The 26650-nt window shown below is 35.5% G+C and overlaps 1 protein-coding gene across 6 annotated transcripts in view; it reads right to left on the reverse strand.

Moving 5' to 3' along the window:
- Positions 1-906: 906 nt before the first annotated feature.
- The window catches only part of PARN (poly(A)-specific ribonuclease), a 56177-nt gene continuing 30433 nt past the window's right edge, over positions 907-26650 (reverse strand). For all 6 annotated transcript variants that reach the window (XM_074158836.1, XM_074158842.1, XM_074158840.1 and 3 more), the window contains 4 exons: positions 23215-23289; positions 10829-11018; positions 3890-4083; positions 907-1844 (listed from right to left, as the gene is read on the reverse strand). In XM_074158836.1, the coding sequence (XP_074014937.1) occupies positions 1792-1844; positions 3890-4083; positions 10829-11018; positions 23215-23289 (512 nt within the window). In that variant the 3' untranslated portion in view covers positions 907-1791. The remainder of the gene's footprint in view (positions 1845-3889; positions 4084-10828; positions 11019-23214; positions 23290-26650) is intronic.

Below are 26650 nucleotides of genomic sequence, written 5' to 3' on the forward strand. Positions count from 1 at the left end.
CTTCTGACAATCCCTTTAAATACTTTTGTATTCTCTTGACCTCATGACTCTAAGATCCCTCTCAAATCATGATACGCCAGTTCTTTAGGATATACTGTTAACAACACCCTCCCAAAATCACCTAAATTACCTGAATCATCTCCATGAGAGATGAATATTTCATACAATTTTACTTTGTACACAACTTTATACAAGTGTTGCATGTATTCTGAGAACTAAATTTGCAGTTTCTTTGTAGGTTTGGATACTCAAGATAAAAGTGATTTAAGTATTTACTGCTAAGGTCATGAGTCTCAGAGAGAAAAGTCTCTGGATCCTTGAGAGCAGAAGAGTTCCATCACTAATGTCCCCTTGCATCACTAATAACACTCTTCTTTCTCACATTTTAGTGTGAATGTGATGATATGGCTGTTAAAAAACCAACAACTTAATTATACTACTTCTGGTAGTATTCCGACGTTAGAAATAAAACATTTCAAGTTTAACGACTTTAAATTCTTTTCCCCTTTGCAATGCAAGTTCAAGATAGCTTTCACAATCATTTAAAAAGTCACAAATTTTGGCATACCTTCAAACAGGTTATTGCATTGTTTACGTGACAGAGGTTCCCACTCTAACATAAATACAATCTGATGAAGCCTTCTTAATATTCCACTCTTCCACAGCAATGGTTTTGTACTTGCTGATTTGTAGAACTCCCTTCTGTTTCCCCCCCCCCCCAAGGGAAACAAACTCATAGCAATTTAAATCTTAGGACAACAGACTTGATTTTCTTCATTACACGTCATGACTATCTTGAAAGTAGTCCATGGACCAAAAGGGTCTGCTAATCACAGGCTGACAAAAAAAAAGAAGTTATGTTCACTGAAAACATTTCAGAAGCTAATAAATAAAACCAAACCAGTTCCTAAGAAAATGTTTTTAATTTTAATTTTATGGAAATACATCTTTTGGTTTTATTTCCATGATACAAAAATGTTAAATATCAAACATTTTCTGAAATCTACCAATGCAGATTCTTTTTTAAACAAATAAAGGGCTGGTGCAGTTAGCAGGTTTGTCACAGGTACCAAAAACATTTTTACAAAAACCCCACAGGCTGGGGAAGGAGGAGGGAAGAAACAGATCAAGACTTAAAGAGTGAAAACAGCAATAGATGTGAAAACAAAGAAAAACTACCTCCCACCAGGAAATTAATGTTTGAGACACTTTGAAGGTATAAGTTTTTGAAAGGTATGTGTAAAGTTGGTATTTAGATGAATACTGGCTGCACAGGGGATGGGGGGTAGAGAATGGACGACTAAAAAAGATTTCGAGATGAAGTAACTGGTAGAAAGCAATAAGTGAAACTGCAGTTCTACCTGTTTCAAGAATGCTGACAGCATACTGATATTGCCTGAAAAAAAGCTAAAGATTAGGAGATTTGTGGTAGCTCCCCTGAAGCACAGGAAACAGCCTAGCACGAAATCATAGAGTGCCAGTTCTTTTTGTACATTTCATAGCCAGCATGCCAAAGTAGGTGACAAAAATACATTTAGTCTTGCTTCTTAAATCTAACATCATTTACGACAGCAAGGATTTCACATGGTCAACAACAAATCATATACTAGTTAATATACACACAAGTAAAATTGACAGTGATTGTTCAATAAACAGTTTAAAATAATTAAACTGATTTTCAGGACACATACTGCTTTGTTAACACCTCTTTATTTAAATAAAGTATGGCTTCCAAGAGGTGTATTCTCGCAACTGCTTTCTATCAATTCCACTTGTTAAGGCAGTTGTTTCCTACCATGTTTCAGGGACTTCAAAAATTCCAGTGGAACTACTTGTGAGACTTCCTGAAAGACAGTCATGGAACAATAGATTAAAGATTTCAATATACAAACACTGAAAGGAATAAATATTAAATCAAGAATATTTTGATTCTTTCAGAGCATACAGAGATGTATTTTTTCCTCTAGAGCGAGGCTCTAGATGCATTATTGGCAAGTCAGTATTTACTAAAGGGAAACCAAGAGACTGTTTATCTGATAGAGTAGATATTGAAATGAAGTTTTAACTATAAATATTACTATTAATATTTGAGTATACTTCAAGACAGGCAGTGCTCCAGATGAACAATAATTAAGATATGACTTAAGTTTTTAATATAGTCTAATCCATTTCTGCAAGAAATTACTAACAAAAGTTGAAATAGAGTCAACAATAAATAGATCAATAAAAATAAAATCTTTTGGGGTTTAAATTCATGTAACCTAAGGTTATTTAATTTACTTTAATTTTTTTTTGTATAGGCTTCAATAACTCACACAAAAAAAATATTAGGTGAAACATAGTCATCTGATTGTCACCTGCCTCTGTTTAGTCAGACATACAGTTCAAGGTACTTTGGCTAAAAAATACATATTAAAGGCTGCAAAACCCCCCTTACACTGACCCTAGATGAAGTCTTCAACCAAATAAAGAATAATAAAGGCTATGATTACAAACACCACACAGAACATTGCAGCTATTAACATATACATCAAAATCTGCATCTCCTGAAAGCGAGATTCCTCAAGCTTCAACAACTAGCAGCCTATGAAATGGGAATGATCTGCTCAGGGTCCACTAAGCCTTTCAAATAAGCAAAGGCTGATGCAGAGCACGTGGTAGACTGCAAGAACTGTTAAGGGTGACTATGATCCACCCATCCAAAACGACTGGAAGGGATTTTAGACACACTCACTTTTCATCACCTCTTGCCACATGTTACCAGAAAGAACCCCACAGCCAAGCGATTCATCAGTGTAAGCGAAAGGGCCTGCATTAGTTGAAGAGCCCAGGAGATCAGCACCTGCCTGGCAGCTTATTCCTTCACTGAGGTGTCCCAGAAAGTCAACACATTCTCAGGAAATGTTCTAGAGAGCAAAGGGTTTCAGTGGAGCTGCAGCCTAGTTATTCATACCAAGGCATATAAACCAGCAGTCTGACTGGATCAAACCGCACTCAACCTAAACCAGCACGGTGGCGAGAGGTGTGCCAGAGGAGCGGTGAGGGGCAGGAAGGCAGGCCGCCAAAGTTTTGGCTTAATTGTAGAGGTAAATAATATTCTGGCCAAACTGAGAATTCCTGTTGTTTTCTCAACTTTCAGAAGTATCTTATCTCACAAATAACTGTAAATAAGGGATCTTAGTACAATATTATCAGGATATATAGTCTTACAGTGCTAATTAAAAGGGCACATATATTTGCTTTTAGGGCAGCAGGTAGGTCTATTAAAACTCGACTCATTTGGAAGCAATAAAGGTTGTCTAATGACACAAATCTGGAGGTCAAGCTATGTGCATTCAATTATGCCATGTCTCCATCCAATCAAGCTTAAGGGAAAACGCCCACATTAAGTTAACCTTATGTTTCATTGTAAAGTGTTGGATTAACAGGGAAATCTACTCTAGGATCCTACTTCCAGAATTCCTTCAATTTTGCTTTCAATACGCAAAACACATTGGGTAAGCTTAACTAGAAGGTTGCATAAAAAAATAAAAGAAGAGATTAAGAATAGCTACAAATATTCAAAGAGCTTTGTTTTAAGGAAGAAAGTAAGCAAGTAATATATCAACTACATCCTGCTTCCTTGATTGGTCTCAAGTGCGGTTTTTTTTGTTTGTGGTGGGGTTTTTTCGTTTTTTAAATTTGGGTTTTTTTTGAGTTTTATTTTTACAATCTTTGTATGATGCAATCTTCAGTTTAAACAACTTATTGCAAAATAACTTATAACAGTGACTTATTGCATTACATTCATAGCAGTCTGGAAAAGTCAAGACTTCAAGAAAACAACTTCAGTTCTGTTCAGGTAGTTCCAAACAGAACAGAAAACCGTGCTCACTGACATTGTGCTTACCTGCTGGAACTTGTTCTGTCTTGATCTTTTTGAACTTTTTGGCTCTCTTCTTACCATCTGGAAGGGACTCTACACAGTAGTCTGTCTGATCATATTCTGGATCTTGGCCATCTCCCTCTTCCATATCATCAGAACCAGTTTCTTCCTGAATAGGACTCATGCTTCTCTTTCCCACCGTACTGGTACCTGTAAAACTGAAATGTAGAAGAAATATGATTACATACAAGTGAAGAATAACTATTACACAGGTACTAGCTGTTGTACATCAATTAAATGCTTAAGAAGGTAGTAGAATAAACTGTAGTAAGTGATGTACCATGAAATTATGTTATCTAGAAGAACTGACTTGGCTATCTAATCCAATCTTACGTAAATGAAGGTATTCGTTCTTTGTACTATAAATGTCTCAGGCTTAGCTGCTGATGAGATCACTCAACTCAAATGTAATTAATGCTGTTCTCTACCCCTGATTCATTTTAATTTTTATTCTCCTAGTTATGACAGCTCTTGTAAAGCAGTCTCAATAGACACTAAGTTATATACAACTGTTAAGCCTCAAACACACATCTCGATATTGAAGGATTCTACATGCTAACTTCATCCTCTTTCCTGGAACTATATGCAGTTTTAAAAGCATTTCTGTTATACAAAGGTAAAGAAAAAACATCAAGCTCCATATAAAAAACTTTAAATCAGGCCTTAAAGTGAAGAGTCCTACCATCCAATGGGCTGGTAAAATAAAAAGCACAAAAAATGCATACTCATTTCATAGGTAGTATTTGAATACAGCCTGACTAATACAGTATGAAGATGAACTTAGAGCTCCATTTCATTCAGCATACATTGAAATAACGCTGCATAGATTTTCATTGAATTGGAATACTATTGTTAAGTTTCCTTGAAAGACAAATGACAATATTAAAATGAAATTAGCATAAGAAAAAACGTAGTAGCAAAGGGGCTATTTAAAAAAATAGTTGCCATTACAAACTTCTAGATATGTAAATATCAGCTACTTAAATACATATGTTAATGCTCTTTTAGAACAACCAATTTCAAAAAAAGGTAGTTCTAGACTTATAAACCTTTATTCACTAAGAACTACACAAAATAGCTGTGCGCATCTAAGCCGTGTTCCATTTTTTTATTTAAATAAAAATTAGTACAGATAGAACAAAGCTTTACAAGCTATTTTATTTTTTCTTTCTAATCAATAATAGCAGGGAATTATGGTGTTTCAATAAAGTTTCAGCTAAAGGACTGTTAAATTTGGCTGTATAGTTTTGGCTTTGAAATGGAATTTTTTCGGCTGAACATTTTGCAATTTAAAACAGACTCCTTCTGGGATGTCCAAAGGCAATAAACAAACATGAAACACATGATTACGCCTCACGCTCTTACTTCTACTTTAGGAGCACAAACACCATTTACTTTGATGAATAGCTGGCTTTTCCTCCAAACATTCACACACAGAAGGCCTTCTTGCATGATTTCTTACAAATCATAATTTCAAGTCACACCGCAACTACCATCAATAAAAAGATATAAGCCAAAAAGCTGGATAGAACTGTTTATCCTAAACACACACTTCAATATTGCGAAACAGGCAAAAAACTAGCTTTGCAAAGAAAAAAGATCTAGTGAAGAAAGAGCACTTAGAAAATGAAAAGCCATTATATGTATTTTTTTAAATCATTGTTTAGAAAAGTTTATAAGAATTCTACTTTTCAGAAAGATATTCTGAAAAATACATAGGGAAGAAAAACTCATGATCATGAAAATTATGATCCCAGGATTTCTTGGATATAGTATGAGCACTTGGCACTCAGAAGGGAACTTTCACTTACTGTAGGAAGTTCCCATTTTGAAAGGTCTTATAGCTGAATTTATTTTTTTTCAACTTAGACTCTTAAGAAGTTATTGCAAATAAAGAAACAAGTCCTTGACCTTCAGTGTGTATTTAGCTATGTACCAAAGTACAAAATAAAAATTAATTTTAGGCCTTCTGTTCCTCCTGCAGATATCTTAAGGGGAAAAAAAAAAAACCACCAACAAACTAGCAGCACAAAATCCAAATTATAGATATTTTATAATCAAGAACTGTTGGCTTCTTGCTTTCTCCCAAAATATTAATTATATTTTACATTCATTAATTGATTGCAAGGATTCTTGATGGTTATGGGTTTATTTTTATGTGTCTTATTCCTCTTTGACCTAAAATAAGATTCAAGCAACATTATTTATTCACTTAACAATAGTAGCAAACCAGTATGGCTGTATACATGAGTTAGAGCATTACTCACAGAAAAGTTCAGTTTGCTAAATATACCAACTATTTTGGAATATGTCCATATTTCTGTCTCAATTTTCTTAGTCTGTTGAGAAACAACCAAACAAAGTGGAAGAACCAAGCAACTTAACAGCTATCAGTACTTGTCCAATTCAGATATACTTGTTTAGGATCCTCAACTGTGTGGATACCTGAGCCGTTTAGGGATAAAGACTTACATTATCCATTAGAAATGTAGCACTTGGGTTTCAAACAACAATTATTAGGTTTTTTGGGGGAGTGTTTTTTGTTTGTTTAAAAAAAAAAGAATATATTTAAGAAGGTTCTGAAATTTTTTTTCTTTATTGAACTGGAGATTGTTCTCATTGTTTTAAATAAAATGACCAGCCAAGTTGGGCTTGGGGTTTTTTTTGGGGGGGGAGGAGGTAGGGAACAGACAACGGACAACAACAAAAATCAAAACCACATGAAAAGCCTATCATAATGTTGCCAATTGGCAATGTATGACCACAACATAGCTTTTACATCAGTCAATGATGGTGGCAGGTGGGGTTCCAAGCATCTTCAGTGATGGCAGTTTTCGGTAGTCCTTCCTCAACCTCTCCCTTCTGCTGACTTATTTTAATGACAGCCCACAGGCAAACCTGACAACAATGAATGCCACTGCAGGACAGTGGTGGAAACAGAAAATCTAGATTTTATTCTCAATTTCTATTCCAATTAAGTACAATCCTGATCAACAAAGAATACAGTATTTTTGTTAAATGCCAGCAGTATCACTAGCGACATTAGTACTAGATGAATCAACAGGATATGGAGGACTTAAATATCACCCTACTACCAGAAAGAGCACAGACTCCACCTGATTAAACCGCCCATGAACTTTGTAATGTCTTTTCAGCTACTAATTCAGCAATTCAACTAGTACTATGGTAATTATTTTGAAAGACTCAGCAAGTGGAAGGGGGCAAAAGGTGGGAAAACAATTATGATGATGATGTAGCATTAAACATTTTCTGTTTTGGAAAAGCATGTCCTACTTTTAAAAGGACCGCTTACTTCCATCACAGCAGAGCATCTGTAATTGCCCTGGATACATACAGGCCTCCAACTTCAAGTGAATTTCATTTAAATGAAAGCACAAACCCTGTGTTTTCTTCCCATTTTGAACAACATTGAGGGGGGAAAGTAGTTACTGACCCATCATAAAAATCAGTCATTTCAACTTAAGAACAGGGGAAGTCTCTTGAAATAACACAAAAATACTGGAATACTATAATAATTTGCTTGCAATATTTATTACCTACATCTCCACTACAAACAACCCTTTCTATAAAAAGCAAAAGAACCAATCAGCAGAAATACATGAACATTTCATTCCAAAAATGAGACAAACTATCTTCAGCAAGATAAAGACGTTCAAGGAAGCAGTGCTACAAACAACACCCTGACTTGACAGAAGATGCAGCACTCCTGGGCTTAGGTAGAAAACTTGTAAGGCAAAATCGCTTTCCTGTACTTCATACTAGTGTAAGTGTTTTGCCATTGGCCTGATTTTATTTTACTCATTCCTGGATGATTCAGGAAAATTAGAATAAGTAACTGTAAGTGGAGCAGGACGTCTACTTTTACATAGAACATACCTGATTTGATTTTTCATGCTATGTTTTAACCCTATTTTGCTAAGGAAAAGATCTTAAATCCATGCATTTAACAGTCACGGCAGAGCTGGCAGGCAGTTATTTGCTAAAGCACAACATAGGCCACACTGTATAATATAGAGTGTGGCCACAATCCATCCATTTGAAAAGTGTATTCTGAATAGTGAACAGCTTTAGAAAAGGGGATCTTATTAACTACTTTAAGTTTTGCCAAATGCATCAGTTTCTCCTCTGCTTCTCCATCTAACATTAATAATTAGGCATATTGCCATTGAAATCAATTTTGATATCTAACAGTAGTAATAAGTTATATGCAAGGGGTATATGTTAACTATAAGTGATTTTACCTTGTGACTGCTATTAATACTATTACACTATATTTTCTGAAGTTTATCATATGGGACTATAGGTTTTTTAGTAAGACAGGAATTAAAGAACCTTTGTTACATATTTGCCAATCTGTCTATTTCAGACAAAAATTTCTTACACGAAATACCCAACAACTTCATTACAGAAAAAAGTAGCCAGGATATATTGTCATCATGGAGAGGAACAGCTATTCTGCAGCTGTGCTCCCTGGCAGAAACTGGTGCAGTAAGCTTATTAAATAATAAATAAATAAAGGATGTAGTAGCATGAAGCTATTATAAGAGATCAGCTGCTAGATACATCACAGTATCGAGTGCTCAACTATATCTGATTCAAATTAATCTGGACAAATATACACGCATATACAGGTCCTGATTGCTTCATATAAATATTTATGTTCTATTTTATATAAAAATTATTATATAATATATACAAATCTAAATAAATATTTTTGAGATATCTTCGTCTGGAAACAAAAGGAAAATGTTCATCCTAAGTGAACCAAAAGACCACAAGGTTTGCAGTTCCATGTTATACCTAACTGGATTACACTTAAGAGGAAACACTTACAAAAGATTAGTTGACAGGAGAACGCAATCTAACTAGTAACAAATAAAAATAAAATTAAGAAAAACATGTCCAAAGACATCCATGAAAGGGAATTTGGGACAGAACCAAATCACTTTAATGGAATAACGAGAGAACAAAAATTCATGTAACATCAATTACAAAAGAAGTTCTATCAACAAAATAAAGGCTGTATCCAAGGCTATCGAAGTGTTGGTTATCTAAAACCAAGGCTGCTTCTTGTAGAATTTTACAACACTAGAGAAAATAGATTTAAAATTATCAAAGATATATTAAGTGCTTAGGCATACAACTCATTATGAAGTATAAGGAAAGAATGAACTGAAAATTTTATTTCCAACTTTCCAAATAATACATTTGCTGTAGTCATCAAACTTCTTTGTGAGACAACAAATCAGCTTTCCACATTTACTGTTTTCCAAAGTATATGTTAAAAGAGTAAGTTTTCCATGTTCAAACCATAAGCTGCCACTATTACCCTCTGTCTAGAATCTGTGAGATACCAAAAAACCAACATTCATTGAGGAGAGATACTTCCTCAAGTAGAAACAAAACTAGGACTTAGTATTTCTTTGCAGTGGACTCAGGATGTGGTAAGTTTTTTCAGACTATTTAATACAGACTTAATTATAGACCTAAACCTTAGCCACATGTAAACTAGTGCCAGGACAATCTTTAATGCTCTTCATCTCTTCATAGCACTCCCAACTTTTCCTAAGTACAATAGTTCAATTAAACTTCTTCATTTGATATGGATTTTATCACCAGGTTCATCTATATGGGCTTTAGGGATCAAACACATTTAGAATTCCCACCATGACAAAAGCCATGAAAACTTGACAACTGCCCAAATCACACACCTGTATTTAATTTTGCAAAGTAGGCAAATCATAAGCTCATGTAAGTGAGAACAGAACAAGTTTAGTATATTTGTCATGTATATTTTTCTCAATGTATTCTCTATATGTCTGGATCCTATAATACAGTTACATGACAAATAGCATTTACAGGAAGATATGAGAGCTAGAACTTGTCATAGCATTCCCAAGAAAGATAAAAGCAGAAGGATTGCAGTGTTCATTTTATTACCATCTCATTTGGTCTGTTTAACCAGGAAAAAAAACACCAACAAACGAAAAAACCGAAACAAAACAACAAAAAAACATCCCCAAAATACCATCTTACATGTAACTCATGCACTCCACTGAAACTTATTTTTATATAGAATTGATAGAATCGGGGAAGGAGAAGAAAGAATGGCAATAACTTGATAGGTTAATTATTAGTTTTATAACATTAGAAGACCCTTCCCATTCACAGCTACACAGATAATAGAACTAAACCTCCTCTTACCATCGTATCCAAAACTTGTCATTAATATGACAGGGTAAAAATAGAACAAGAAATACACACAGCAACGTACTGTACCAGAATCAAAATGTGCATCTCCTGACTTGATTTTGTCCTTACATAATGAACTAAAACTCTTTTTAAGTTTTATTCCACAAACTTAAAGCCATGCAAACATTATCATTTGCCTTCCTGTTTCTGAAGCACAGGGACGACTTCATCAGGACTCTTCAAGATGGTAATTTATAGCCTTCTCTGTGGCAGTATTATCCCCATGGAAAGTCATCCAAAAACCAAGATGCCTTTTACAAGGGTATAAGATGACAGCTAAGTTTCCAGATGACACAAGCCAGTCAGAGGTGTCAAATGAATTAAGAAAATAATTCTTTTATTTTGGTTATAAGAAATGGTGCTGCTACATCAAGCTCAGAAGTTGCGATTTGACTTGCCCTCAAGATCCTAATATTTTAAAAATTTGTCTAATCATGTTTGCTAGCAAATTACCTCTGCTTCTTTCCCTATGATCTTGTGACAGCTGATGTACTACTACTGACTTACATGCAAAGAAACGTACCAAAAAACCAAAAGTCACCTATTGGTTAGGAACTACCTGAAAACTGCTAGACGTGTAATAAAAATGCAATAAAAATACAGGAGTTGGCAATGCAGGAAAAGTCTCACCTGTTAACGCAGTAGTATCGAGTCGGGGAAACGTAAGGTGTGCATTGAGTTTTTAACCGCTTTCTCTCCATCTCCTTCCAACTGTCTTCTGTACATTTTCTCTTTGCCTGTTTTTCTTCATGTTTTTTCTCAACGTATTCTGCATATGTCTGGATCCTATAACTTTCAGCATACCTGCTGGTGTTTACGGCTATGGGAAAGAAGAGTGAAGTTACATACAGAACACTGTTAAATGACAACATGCCCCCTCCTGAAATAACTTATTTTGAATAGAAAAGGTAGTGAGCTATTTGTTCTATTCATATAAACAGCTTCTAGTTTTATTGGTAGTAATCAGAAAAAATAATAAAAAAAACAACCTGTACTTTCCTAAATTCACATGGTATGTTTGAATTAGATATTCAAAACTCTTCTTAGAGTCAGACTTCATACAAAAAGGGTTAAATCTACTTAAGATTTTTCTTTCAAATTAGAAACCATCAATTCTTCAGTCATAACCCTCTTCCAGATTGCTTGTTGGCAAGAAAAGACTTCCTGGATTTTTTCCCTTTTAGTCTCATTACTTAACCCAGCAGGTTTATTTTGCAACTCTGCCAGGAAAAGACGACATTTGCAAAGCCTTTGCCAAAACTCTGTTTGATTGCTGTGAAACATAAGCTTATTTGAGCTGCATTTTTGGTTGCACAAGATATCCGTGGAAGCAGCACTTAACTAATATCCAGCTGTTCCATCCTTGTCTGTCTCTAATGTTTGGTCTCCATTTAACTAAAAAAGACCGCAAGTTCAAGGTAGAAGGATTTCTGTCATTGCAAAATTAGAATAACTTCAAAAAAAAAAAAAAAAATCTTTCACTGCCTTCACTCAGCAACAATTTACCAACATTCCTTAAAATCCCAGCATCTTCACAGCTCTCAGCCTTTAGTCCGCAAGCCAAGCTCTGGCCTGAAGCCATCACTGTAACAGATGAATCAGCAAATTAAACTGACTGTCAACTGGTGTCCTCTGCTGTTTTCAGCCTAACTCACTGAAAGGAAGTATTGTAAACCAACCAGTAAACCAGTTTAAATATAAAAAAAAAAAACCAACCCAGACTGTTTTTCATATACTTGGGCTGTGCATTTTAAAATACCATAATTGTAGTGGAGACAAAATCCTGATTTTATTATGTACTTCCAATCTTTTTGTAGAAATTTCAGATGCGTATCCAACTTTCTGATTCTATTTGAAGTGTTGTCATCTTGAAAACAGGTACTCCATATTAACTCTAGCCTAAGCACGAGAATAGCAAGCTCCAACATCACAATTCAGAAAAGGTGAGGAAGATGGGTGGATTTGGTTTTTTTCCTCTCTTTCCAAATAGGTCATCTATTCTGCACATTGGCTATGCTAGTGTGAAATGAATCACCTAGAGTATCAGTCACAGCATATAGATGCTGCTGCTGCAAAGTCTTTCAAATGTACATAAAACTGGGCAACAGCTTTGTATATGTAATTTTAATCCCAAGAATAGACACCAGCAATTATGATTAATAGCCTCATGAGATTGTTGAGCTCACCAAAGAGATGTTATGCACACCTCCCTTCACACCCCTTGTATTTGTTTTGAACTGAGAAGTTACAGGATCTGTTTGTAAGAATCAGGAGTATATTTATTGCCCATGAAGTTATGGTGCAGGCATCATGAATGAATTAATAATGCTCACTGGAGTTACTGCATGCCAGCCGACATTCCTCAGGGTAAAATTTGTTTAGTTAAACTCAAGCGTGTTTTTACTTGCTAAAATCAAGCACATAGTTACCATGAACCATCTGATAAATAGTGATTTGTTAAAACACAATAACCATTTCACATTATTTGTTTTGCTATAAACTAAGAGCCAAAGTTATGGCTCTTCAATTTAATCCCCTGACAAACTCAGTCTGTATTTAAGGGGAAAAAAATAAAAAGATCATCCTTATGCAGCCTAAAGATAATTTTGAAATAAACCTGTGTAAGAGTCAATATTTTTGAACAAAGACAACTCTGCTTTCCTGAAATAAGGTCTGTATTTTGTAGCAACCCATTCATATTACACATACACACACAAATATATGCATATATTTAATATTAAAAATTATATGCTAAATATATTGCTTCATGCATTGAACAACTGAAATGAAGGCATATGGAGAATTCTATGGAGCCACACAGATAAATCAATCTTGCATGGTCTTGAACTGAAGAGCAGCTCCCTGTAAAAGTTTAAAATGCATTTTCTCTGATGCTTTTTTGATGAATGCTGTCCATATTGCCAAACAAAGCAAATACAGTTACATTGCTCTGCATTGCCAATAGCAGAAATTAATTGCTAGAATGCTTTGTGAATTCTAATGAACTAAAGAGAACTTAGGAGCTTTATTTACTTATTTAAATAAATAAGAGAAGACATATCTTTCTGTGAGAAACCTGACCTAGTAACCAACATGACATGGCTGCATTTCATTTCGCTACTTGCAGCCATAAAGTTAAGTTTCTGTCTTATAGTAGTATAATAGTAATTGCACATTATTTTAGAAAAAACATTTCTAGAGGATGGCATCGTCCTTAGTTATTAGGCAAGCTGTTAAACAGGCTGACTGATGTTGAGTGATCCAAGAGGAATGTGTACAAAGACACTCTTTCACCAAGTCCTTGCTCTTATGCAGAGCAAATTCCTGACAGATGGCCACTGACAGTCTTACGTGTGTTAATAAATAGACAAATATATAATACAATAATATAAATACATGGAACTACGCAGATTAAAGCTGCAATACTAAACACTCAAGTTTATGAAATACTAAAGTAAAAATTCACCTGTGAAGTCTTAAAGGATCCTCTGTATAGATGTTGTGTTAGTCTTATCATGTACTTCTTAAAACACAGGAGTGCTGCCTCAGTTGGATCGACAGCATTCAGTTAGTGAGTAGCTAATTCAGTATTTTGTTTTATGCTCATTACTCATTGTATGGTTCCACAGCTTTACTCACTGACTTCTAGGGCTATTCACGGTTCCTTTAAAAAAATCAGAAGTTTGCATGTGCACTTTTTTCATCACTGGCATTGTCCAGTGTTTCAAAGTAAAGGTCATGAGCTGAAGCAGCAGTGCTATGTGCCGATTTTATAAACAGAAACCAGAAGTAAAGACTCAATACCCCAAATTAGAGGGTATCTTTTAAATTAACCTAAATGGAATTGTCTGCTACACAGAACATTCAATCAGGGTTGTGTTCCTACACAGCAAACATATGAACATATTCCCAGGGAACTCATAAATCGAAATTCTCCAAAAAACTTGCATGTGATCACGTAGCCAGGGACTTTACCACTGCATAAACACAATTCACCTGTATTACGTTAAATACTATTGAAATTGGCATTGCAATATTAATTTTTTTTTTTTTTTTTTAGCCTATAGGCAGTTTTCAGACCTTCAAGCATACCTGGACAATTTCTGCTGCAAGGCATCACACTGTTACATACAACACACATACAACTAATTTGTTGGACCAGAATTTTTAAATGCACTTCTCCAGCCTCTCACACTAGAATTACAAAAGTTACTGTCAAGTTACTTGACTCAATATAAAAAAGCATTGGGCACACACTTTGTTGGCTTCTCTCAGAAAGCGACGCATGAACCAGAGAGAATTCTTACTAATTAGCCAACACTTCTGCTGATTTCTGCTCTTATCCAACCCTCTCCAATTTGTCTTTTTCCCAGGTCATTCTTTTCTGGGTGTGTCTTTATCTCATACTGGTCTTGCAATCTACCATAAGCCTAAACATCCTTCAGTGTGAAACTATTAAACAAAATTAGCCTATTCTCTCTGGCAAGGCCATACTCCTACCTCTTTTTTTCAATTGTTTGTCTCCGCTATCATTAGGCACCAGTTTTCCCCAACTTAATGAAGCCACATCCCATTATCCATTTCTGATTCTTTATCCCAGGTTTGGCTTTGGTTTTTTTTTAAGCAGGATAGTCCTTGTCAAATGCATTTTCTTTACTGTCAAACCAGTTTATTTTCAGACCTGGTCCAATCACAGCCTCTTTGCTCCATCTGAACACATAAACAAGTTAGTCCCCAAGCTCACCCCCATTCACTAGTTCCTTGGCCATCCCTTGCCTAAAACAAGGAAGCAGAGAGCTGGCAATGGGGCTGGAACCATGCACTGTAGTAGTACTACAAAAAAACCTCGCTGAAACGAAACCTCAGTCCACCTCCAAAAGGAACAGCACACCCCAAACAAGCAAACAAAAACATATTACAAAAACTACTGCGTTACCTTTTTTTTTTTCCCCTTTCTTAAAATGGTCTGGTTTGAAAGCCAAAATAAAGAATGCTGTAAAGAACAAGGAAAACACCAGGACAGCTTTCCCTCCCCCACCAGACTGAATGATCATTTTTTAAAAAACTATGAGTAATCTTTAGGATTAGGAAGTAGGCAGGCTATACTGACTCCTACCAATAAATTACTGTATTTCATTTTCTTTCTTAATGTTTCTTCACTTGGAGTAAGTAAGTCCGTGCAGGACCCCAGAGTTAATTATGAATGGCACTCATTCAAATAGAGAAATATAGCGCAGATTCAATCTCACAATCTTGGTGCTCTCTTCTCTCCCAGGACATACAGATAATGAAGTTCTAAACTAGCTGGCTACTTTATTGTATTATTCGGCAATTTAAAAAATTTCACAGGCACGTAGAAGAATCTAGAAGACTACAAAACAACTAGGTTTCTGTAGCAGGAAAGAAGTGATCTTGGGAATAACTGCCCTACATAGCACATTACTCTTAGCCCTGACAAAAGAATAATTTCAAAAAAAAGTAACTGTAGTGGATTAGACCATTTTCTCAAGTCAGGTTATAAAAAAAAGTTAACTAAACTGTGTTACTTTTTACAGTTAGCAGGTCTGAAGGATTCAAATTCATTTGTATTTCAACAGAAAGACCAGAATGTTTCCTTAAATCCTGCTTTTAAAGTGTTGGGGTTTGTTTGTGGTTGGGGGTGTGTGTGTGGTGTTGCTTTCAGTGGGGTTTTGGGTGTTTTAATTTCTTTACTCTGGAATGCTCACATCAACTCATCACCAATCAGCTGAAGAGCACAGTGCAGTTTTAGGAGAGTAAACCCATCTAACACTGTTACTCTCAAAACTAATTTAAGGCCTCATTAATTTACCAGGGTCAGACACCTACATGTGATAGACAGGACTCTCTAAAGCCCTGGTCATCAACCAACACTATCAAGGCAGCAATTTTGCAGAGTTGGATGTATTCACCATACCCGTTGCTAAAGCTTTTATTGAGATAAAACCTTCTCCTGAAGATAGTTTTCTCCACTTTCAAAAGAAAGATCCTGCACCGGTCTCCTTCTAATAGAGTCAAACAAATATTTCAATTGTGACTGAAAAGAGTCAAAAGTAACTGCTAATTCAGCTATGAAAGCCTGACTGCCTGCTTCCCATTTTCCATAATAGCTGTGTTGCTGCATCAAAACCTTTTTGCACATGCCAAGGTAACTACAGCAGACTTGCCCAGCATTGCTGAATGAAGTGACACTTCATCAGCCTGCTTCTCAAGGTCCTTGTCCTCAAGGAAGGTTAAAGAGAAGAAAAACCCTCACTGAATACAGGCTGGTTTTTTGTTTGGGTTGTTTTTTTTTTTTTTTGGGGGGGGGGGGAAGGGGAAGTAGAAAATTAAATAAAACGAGGTATCAAGATCTCACGAAAGATCCTCTATGATCATCCTGCACTGAAGCATGTTGAAGGGAAAGACTTCAAGTCAGTATGACTGCAGCTTCCGTGGTCTAAATTAAGGAAGTTTCCTGCCTGGAGTATGTATGTGACATGAATTTCACATTATCTTCATGTGAAATACAATTTTCCAAAGAATGTGGGTAATACAGTACCTACTACCTGCCATTTCCCCAAATTTAGTGAGAAGAGACTGAAAGGAACACAATCTCAAAATACATGTGTATATTTTTAAATTGTAGTGGTAAGCACTCATGCTAAGTAGAAGATTCTACAGTAAACCTTATAACGCACTAATAAACCATAAAGTCCGGCCCTGTCTCAGAAACTCCAAGTTCAGAAAGATTAATGATTTAAACAAGAATCATTGAAAGGCCATCGCAATTTCAGCTGCTGCACCTGCTTTAATCCATTGCTCCCCTGCTGTCTAAATACATTGGTCTACTCAGTGCCGAGAGGAAGGAGATATCTTGCACACAGTAAATTCTATATGAGCTCACGTATCAGGGCACTAACACATGGAACAACTTAACATTATTTCAATGCTTGCCATTTATGACATGCAGTTGCTTTTCATTTGTATTTAAAATTTCAGGTTAAGTGTATTTATTGTATTTTAAAACAGCAAGAAAAAAAATGCTCAGGAAGATTCTCAAGTTAAAATTACTTTTCAGTGCACTGGTAGAAATTGCTCATAATCAGTACATAGATGTTATTAAACTGCACCTAAGCCTTAGGTAAAGAGAATTAAGAGCAAGCGTTAGCTGCTGAGGGAAAATAAACCAGGTGTATTTTTGAAGTACCACTGATAAACTTGTCCATTATTTTCATTAATGTATAGCATGTCAAATGTCTCTGAACAGAAACCCAATTTTACTTTCAAGCACATTAAAAATCTAAGACAGGATTTTCCCTCATTTTAGAAAATTAACCCACCCTCAAGAAACAGGAATTTTTAAGAGTACAGTTTAGATGGCCTATAAAGACTCCCCAAGTGCAAAGATCTAAAGAAATCTCCCTTTAAGAGCACATCTAGGTTCTTCTTAGACCAGCAACCTAGAGAGTCACAGAAAGTTGGCTGGCAACAAAACTCAAGGAAACCATCAATAACAAGAGCTTAACATTGATACAAAGCATTAACTGAGGACTCGCAAACTAGTTAACTGCCTAGAATGGCTGAAACACTGAAACACTTCAGGTTACATCAATTTATTAATTAAAATAAAATACTGGGTCTAAAGACAAGCTGAAATCTTTCCTGTCTTCCCCACCATTTCCAGACTATTTGTATGAAGTCTAGACCCCTGTAAGTCAAGAAGCACTGGAACAGTACTTATTTCATACTAACCTTTCCAGATGAAAAGCCAACTTTATAAATATATGAAGCTGAACAGCATCCAAAAGCAAGCTTATCTAGCAAGCTGAAAGTCGTAAGAGCTAGAAGTTGTACACCAAAAGTTCATTCTGAAGTTTCTTGTATTTATCAACTGTAAGAGTGCACACTGCTTTATCTTTTGTCACATACTTAAAAAGCACGTGCTCCACGTTTGACAGAAATCTTGAGACCACATGAAGTACAATTTGGCAACAGTAAGTTCTGTCTCCCAGATGTCTGACTAAAGGAATATCAACCATTTAACAAATTCTTATTCATTACCTGCCTTGAACAGCAAACCTCAACAGAAAACAGACTGTGTTTATTGTCCATTATTGTTTTCAGGTGCTTTTAACTTAGAAATCAGTTCGCGGCACAGCATATTGCAAAAAGTCACAAATTAGAGCCATCTAAACCACCACTTCCACAAACTAGTTATTGGCTTTAATACGATGACATAGCAGTTCAACAGTGGTACCTGACACAGAGAACACAGCCCACTAGAACTCAACAACAATCTTCCCCCACTAAATACGCAGGTCCAAGTTGCACAGACACAGCAGGAACCCCACTCCATGGTGATAGTGAAATGGTTAACTAACTTTTGGTTTTGATGCAGCTTCCACTTGAAGCTGAAGTTTATGTTCTAATTGTAACGATTTTATACAAGAACAAGCCTTTTCTACTCATACTAAATTAGAGAGTCTGCCAATATGCGAGTTGCATGAATAACCAAATAAAATGAAGATTCTTGGACATTATTACAGGCAGCAAAATAAGAAGGTTAAGGGATTTGCTTCTTATTTCCCGAGGTTTCTGTTTCATGTGTTTTAAGCATGCTATATTCAGCTTGAAACATAGGAGCAGCTCCAAAATTGCCTATAAAAATACTGCCCTTTCCCCTACTTACTTTTTTCAGAGGGAAATAAGTAGAAGAGGGAACAAGTCTTTTTATACTACGCGTAGATTCATAGGTCCTTCAGGGTAACACACTAACAATTAAAAAACTGGAATATGCATTCTTCCTGGCCACATACACACTACTGATTACCATGTGAAATTTGAAGAGCTACTCATTAGTTTAATTCAGCCAATTGGATTCGTACTTTTTAAACAGAAAAGCATATGGCTCAATGTTTTATGAATCAGTTTTTGATTAGGTCTTAATGGTTACCATCCATGATATAACATAACTCAGGAACACTGTTTTAAAGAGCACTGGGGGATGAACAGATACATTTTATTACCTACATATCCAAAATGGATTTCTATGCATGTTAACATGAGAAATCCAATATATTCCCAGGGTGTAGATGAACAATGTTTTAGCCCATTTAAAATACCTGAGCCAGGAGAGTTAAAAGCAACAGAAACAGCACAGAACAGCTTTTACAAAGTGTCACTTTTTAAGAGATATGTCATTTGTTTGGTGTAAAGGTTAAGCATGACAATTAATTATAATTATTTATCTGAAATGTGAAGACGACTTGAAGAAAAATAAATCCTCTCCTCCAACCTCCCCTGTCCACTTTTTTTTTTTTTTTTAGCAGGTAAAAGTTAATCTTGAAAAGCAAAACTTTTCCAAGTTTTCAAAGCAGCATGAGAAAAACCCCTTGTATTTAGGACACAAGACCATCACAATTTCAATGCAACCCTTAGATACAATAACTAGTAATACAAAGAAATCACATGTTTCAAATTCTGTTTTAACACCTACAAGGCTGAATAAAATAAAAAGGCATGAGAGAAAAGTTTTTAAGAAATGAGCCAGATTCATCAACTGGTTATCCTGAGTACGCACACCAAGGCATGACTGCAGATCAGTCTTTAAATGATCTGCTGTTCAATTCTCTAACTTTACATTAGCTCAGCCAAATATTCAGTATTTGAATCACTGCTGCAACTGAAAAATAAAGACACCCCCAAGATCTGAACTGACTTCAAAAAATTTGGTAGACCTAGAATTAGTTAATGTTCAGATTATTACAAAACTGATCCTATTTTCATAGCTTTTCCACACACAGTTCCCTTATGAAGAGGATACAAAACAAGTCTGGATATTTTTACAGTGCTTAGACTCATATATGATGCAAATCTGACCACCTCATCAATACAGGGAAACTTCCATATACCCTTCATGTTCTCAATCAATTTATTCTCCATAAATGTTTTTGTTGCACATGTGTGCTTTGTTAAGTACGCATATTAATACCAGCTCAAAGCCAGAAACATCTTTAAGAGGTAAGCATAAACGTATGTCTGCAACATCATCTTGCACTGTATCATATTGTTTGACAGTTCTTCAAGGCTTTTTATATAGTCCAGAAGATGCAGACATATTTATATAAACAGGTTAAAACCCAGGCCACATAATTAGTTTTTCCTAGGTTCTTCACTTAAACACAGCTCACTAAATCACAAGTACAAATAGCGACTTTTATTGCCAAAGCAGTTTATTAAAGAATTTAAGATCAGGAAATAGAACAACAGAATTGATTTTATGAAGTATTTATTACAGGAAAAAAACCCAAGAGGTTTAAGCGATTTTACAGTAAAAATCGCACAGCTTTTTGGTAATTGAGGTTGCTATAGTTTATCAGCTTGGTCGGCTGACTGCTTTCAGTATATGAGATTTTACTATCCTGATTTCATAAAAATCTATCAAAGACTATAATCACCTGAGCTTTCAAACAAATAACTTGTTTCCTAGTATGCAGGCCACAGAACAAGCCTCTCTGTTTGTCAAAGCATAAAAAAACCATGCACACACAGCAGTGCCAGAAAAATTCAGTTTAAATATTCTGCAGACATTCAGTTCTTTCCACAATGTGTACTTGCTGTAACAAAAAATAAAAATTTAAAAAGAAAAAAATAGTGGTGGTGAATGTGTATGCCAACCATTCAGACAACAGGCAAGTAACTGAGGTGATAGCAGCAGGGAAGTTACTGTAGCTGCATCTAGGAAGGCTTTCAGCTTATGAAATGACATAAAACACATGGTTTTTATTGAAAACAAATAGTCTTGCAAGTCCCATTCAGAGAAACAAGCAATCATCTTGAAAAAAGGAGGGGAAAAACGCACAGATATATAAACTTACAATGACCTATAAATATTTTGTGCATCAGGGCATCTGAACTAAAAAGCAGAAAACACAACTTTGTTCCATTTCACCACAAAGACAAATCCTCTTGGAAGGACAAAAAGGTGGAACAATTGCAACCCTTTATTCAATTTTTTTCTCAGCCTATGCCCCATACATGGAGACCAAACTCTGGATAAGATTAATCAGGTCTGAAATAAAAAGCTTTAACATTTCAAGTAAGTTGCTACTTCACAAACATACAATTTGTGATTGTACAGCTCAGAGTACATTTTTACTTAAGATAATTTAGACTAAGGTTTATTCCTTCCAATCTTGTAATGTACTTGGTGCTACACGAATAGTATTTCCCTCAAAGCTTGGATGGTGTGCTGGTATCACCACTAACTGTAATACACACAGTTTACAAATCATGAACACTTCAGAGGTAAGAAACTAAGACGACACACGCAAGAAGTGCTAGCAACACTTTCCTGAGTTACAGAGCTAGCTAAAATAGGGCCACATTTATTTTGACATAATTTTCTATCTGGAACTTCTCACTAGAAGTTATATGGTCCTTTAGATGTAGAAACAATGACTCTTGCTGCTGTAGAGCATTAGCTGTAAGAAGGCTGCTGGTAAGCACTCAAAATCCTCTGCAGAGATATGCATGTATGAGGAATTATTATAAACAGTCACAGGATGTTAATAAGGAATTAAGAGAGATGCACTGATTATGCATCCAGAACCTGAAAACGTCTTTATTTGAGCTTCGTAAAATGATGGTGAACTCAGTGGGGTTTTCTAATTTGTTTTTCCTTTTTAGAGCTTAATTGTGGGAATTCTGGCAGGACAGCCCTTAAAGGCAACAAAATCGCAGCCACTTAGTCAAAAGTTCTGTGTATACTGCTGTACTTACTGGCTCCACAGCATTTGATAAAAGCATTTGAGTAAGGATGACACTACCATAATGTATCCCCAATAATCATGTATAATGATCCACCTTCAGTCTTTGTTCTCAGCAATAAGTTTCTGGGCCAATCCTCAAAAATATGCCCAAAAGAACTACAGAAAACACTAAGGGCTTGTGGTTCCAACTACAATCTTAAGAAGAAACCCAAAAAACACCCAAACAAAACAACTGAAAAAACCTGCACCCCAAAAAGATTGGTTTTCCTCCTAACTGGAAGCAATATTTTCAATAAATTCAGATATGCTGGTTTCTTCCAATTTTTTTTTACTTAATTCTTGATTACTTCTCAAGAGTGTTACTTATTCCATACTTTTCTAATGATACCTAGATAATGCTTTGCTCTGTGCTGTCCATCAGCCTCTTAACACTGGAAAGGGTTCTTTATAGAGTATCTTGCACAACTGGAAATAGTAAAATATTGCTATCTATCCTAATTATGTGAATTAGGAATTTAGGTTCACTAGGAGTGTTTATGTAGTCATGCACAATTTTTTTTCTTTAGAACTGATCCCTCTCCTAAAATCCAAACCAAGAAGCAATATATAAAAAAAAACAAACCCAAGACCAATCAACTTTCAAGAACTAAGTTAAACATGTATTTCCATGAACTTTTTTCAAAGCTACCTCAGAAGTTCAAATGAAAATTAAGAAATTAAGGTCTGGAAAGATTGCATATTCTTAATACACAAACTGTAGATACATAAGCAGCCCAGACTGTTAGGAGACTATTTTTTGCTTGTGTTCTACAATACACCAAAAGGCTTTCCACTACACTTGTTACTTGCAAATGTAAAACCAAACCGAACACGTGTATCAGTCCAAAGGATATTTGAGGGCAGAGACCATAAAAGTCTTTGATAGTTTTGCTTTGTGCAAAGTAACAGTAAATAACCTCAATAACTACCGCATCAGGTGAAGAAACTGCATTACTCTATCTACAGGTTCAGGTACTTAGAGGCTCACGGAATGAAACACAAAAGTCTCTCAATCTAGTCCAGTTTGGTCTTGTTGTCTTTGCTGCAACACATGTGCTGGTACTATAAAAGTTTAGTTCCGCCAATAGCATCTGAACCAAATCAGTAGTTTTGCCATTAGAATCACAGACCCTGTTGGCTCAGAGCATTTTGCAGGAGTCAGTTGAATTCAAGTCTTAATACTGAAGTAAATTCAGAAACACTTACCTATTTGTACTTGTTCTGGCTGGCTCAATGATACAAACGCTGATGTATCATCAATCCACGAAACCTGAATGTTACCTAGAAAAGGCAAAAGAAATTATTATGACTATTTTTATCTTAGGCTTAGTCATGGATTTTATCTGATGTGTCATGACATAAAAGAAGATTGTCAGCTAAGAGTAACTTCACCTGAGAGAGCTCTTGTCCACTGTAAAGGTGCGTAGTGCATACACAGCTGTACATGAGCCTGTAACTGTTCAAAAGCAGGGACTGTTAGGGCTGCGTGTGCATCCTGTATACCCTCACACCCACTGGAGTAAGGACCAAAAGGAGAAAGAAACACATCTAATACCTTTTTCACTCCCAGAGTATTCTTCTGCTTCTTCATAGCCCTTTTGTTTTTTTAAAAAAAAAACCATATCATAACAATTCAAGTAATTTTGGGGTTTTTTTTAGTCTTCCCTTCATGTGTTCTATATAATTCAATAACAAAAATTGAAGCCATTTTTTTCTGGGAAATTTCATCTCTGTACCAGAAGAAAGAACAGCTCTTCGGGTTTTCAAACCTATCCAGTCCTTCAGAACTACAGCCTTTCCTGAAGGCACAGCACGGACAAGCTCCAGTTGCCACCCACTGCTCCTTTACTGGTACAGACACCCAAGATAAGAAATTCCAGTAGAGCAGGGCAGGGGGACAGGGAAGATTGTTCACGCAAGTGGAGAACTCTAGTATTATATCTTCAAACTTTGGTTTGTTTGGATCAAACTATACACCTTTTCCTGAATGCAAAATGAAAGCTTGAGTAAATATGAGGACAAATGCATAAAATCAGGGACTTTATTTGGAAGCTGTGACTATGGAACAGTGACTGGAAATAAGTTCCTCCATTCATCAAGCAGTTATTCCATTTTCTATGTGAATGGCTTGAAGTGTCACGTTAGCACTAGAAGAGTTCATAATCAAGCAAAAGTAGAGGAAAAGATTCCCATTCCAGACAGAAGGTCTTATTATAGTCTGAAATCCATTTAACATCTCCTGTCCTCATCTAAGTGCTCTACTGTTTGTACCATTCAGGTACTGAAAATTGGTGCAATTTTTATTCAGGCAGACTAGGAAATCAAGTTATATAAATGTTACACCACCGTTTAACCTTCAGACATTACAAGGTTAAAAACAATGAAGCAAAATGGCCTAAAATGCATTTTATTTTCAGATGTTTAATCTATTTAAATCTAACTTAGCCTACAGGTTACAAGGTTATAGAAGTCTCTTCTGAAATCCAGCCAGACAATTAACAGATTTTTTAATTATAAAAAATAAAAGCCTAGTTAGATTTAGTTTGCATGCTATACCTTTGAGTAGCCTGCTAGTTTGGACATTAAGTTATAATCATTTTGATCATTGCCAAAATCATAATTAATTCAGCATGGTTTCTGACATTTCCCTATACTAAAGGGCTAAGAGTCTACAATGAAAATTTAAACATCAGAATTTCTTTAAATGCTTTGTAGGGCAAATAAATTCAATTTCTAATAATTCAGTCTGTGAAGAACATAGATCTTTGCTGCTTATGGGTAAGGGTCTTTACTGTAAGGAGAACACGCTCTTGGCAGGACACTTAACATTCCATAGCACAGGAAAAACCCAAGCTGATTTATGATCACAACTCAAAATTGTAGTGCGTTTGGTAGGACCCTGATACCAAGCTTCCTTTTAATATTAGAAATTACTCACAATTTAAAACTGTGCCAAGTGCACTGACAAGTTATTGCTCTGAATTTCTTTGAATATCAAGTCCTCCTTTTTTGCATCACTAATTAGAAAATTTTCTAAACAATCATTTGAGACACCTGAGACCATACTCTTCTGTAATTCTTCAACACGGAATTGCTGTTCAGATTCTGTCCCTTTCCTATATATATAGTTAATTAATTCCACATCTACCATGAATAGACCAAAAGAAAGATTAGAAAGAAAAACTCCGCTGAACATCTTGCAATTGCGCCTTTAGTGTAAAATATCAAAGAGGATCAGTGATGGACTAAATCTCCTGAAGGAGTTCAGCTACAACTCAAATGGACTTCAGTGCCCATGTTTTCACTAAGTACCAATTAAAACTAAATAAATAAAAATCCAATAGGTTGGATATTTCAGTAGGCACATCATTTCAGTATCAGATAATTATTCATTGCTGCAGAAAGGCTGCGACACACTAAATTACTTTGGTATTTTAGATAATGAAGGCTTTCAATACCTGCCAACATATGCTGCCTTTATGCTCAGATTTATACATTTTAAATATATAATTTAAGTACAAGTCAAATATTAAATAGTGGACACAGCTGCCATCCGAAGAGAACTGCAACAAATGCTCTTATGCAATTCTCCATGCTTAAATGATACTTTTCTCAGACTATGTCACATTTAATTATTATTAAGAAATAAGAATTTAAGAGAGGGGAGATTAATAAATTAGATCAGCAATATTGCTAAGCACTCAGTAAATATTGTGCATTTCAAAAGTACAGTGAAAAGGTAATAAAAATCCGAAAAGCAAATGCATCTGCATTTGAAGTACAATATTTAGCAATCAGCATAGCCGCATGCCAACGCACTGCAAGGCTAATCCAAAAAAGCCATATACAGCAATGTAACACAATACCAGCTCTAGAGAAATAAAACAGAAGATTTCTCCCTCTACACTTCAATACTTTGAAGAACACCGTTGTTAGCCTGTACGATCCCTTGTCTATTTGCTACTACAAGCACTGTCAAACAATGTCCCTTCCTAAAAAAGGGAAATGTCAAGTGAAGAATTATCAAGTGAAATAAGGCACCTTCATCCAAATAGCAGAAGATGAAAATCTGATCTGTTGCTTCTGAGATGAAGGCCCAAAGCAATGTGCTTTTTTCTAGAAATAAATTTTAAAATTCTCTCTGTATAAACTCAGACATGCAAACAACATTAAAATTCACAGAATAAAATGATACTGATGGATTAGGTCAGTGAAACAGATTTTCCTTCAGGTTTTATACCACAATGACAAAGGTATGGGAAGGCTTTTGTATAAGAGACTAAGTAAACTGGAACTGAGCCTTCAAAAGAAAAATCTAAAGAAGATGCCTATATACATGCCTATGGGGAAAATATGAGAACAGTAATTACATGAAAGACATACAGAGGGGTTTTGCTAATTCATTATAAAACAACTAAGGGAAATCTAATAAAATATGAAGAAGTTTTAAACCCAAAATAATTTTTCACATAATGCTTGATGGCAGTTCCTGAACTGCAATTAAGTGCTGCAGATGACAAGAATATATATGGGATAAAGAATGATTTTACACTCACTTACCAAAAGCTGTGAAAGGCTCAAACTAAAGATGCAAGTGCACCTCTAGCTCATAAGTCCCTAAGTTATAGTTTGCCAGACAGTA

Source organism: Numenius arquata, chromosome 14, assembly GCF_964106895.1.
Source record: "Numenius arquata chromosome 14, bNumArq3.hap1.1, whole genome shotgun sequence".
Classification (NCBI taxonomy): domain Eukaryota; kingdom Metazoa; phylum Chordata; class Aves; order Charadriiformes; family Scolopacidae; genus Numenius; species Numenius arquata.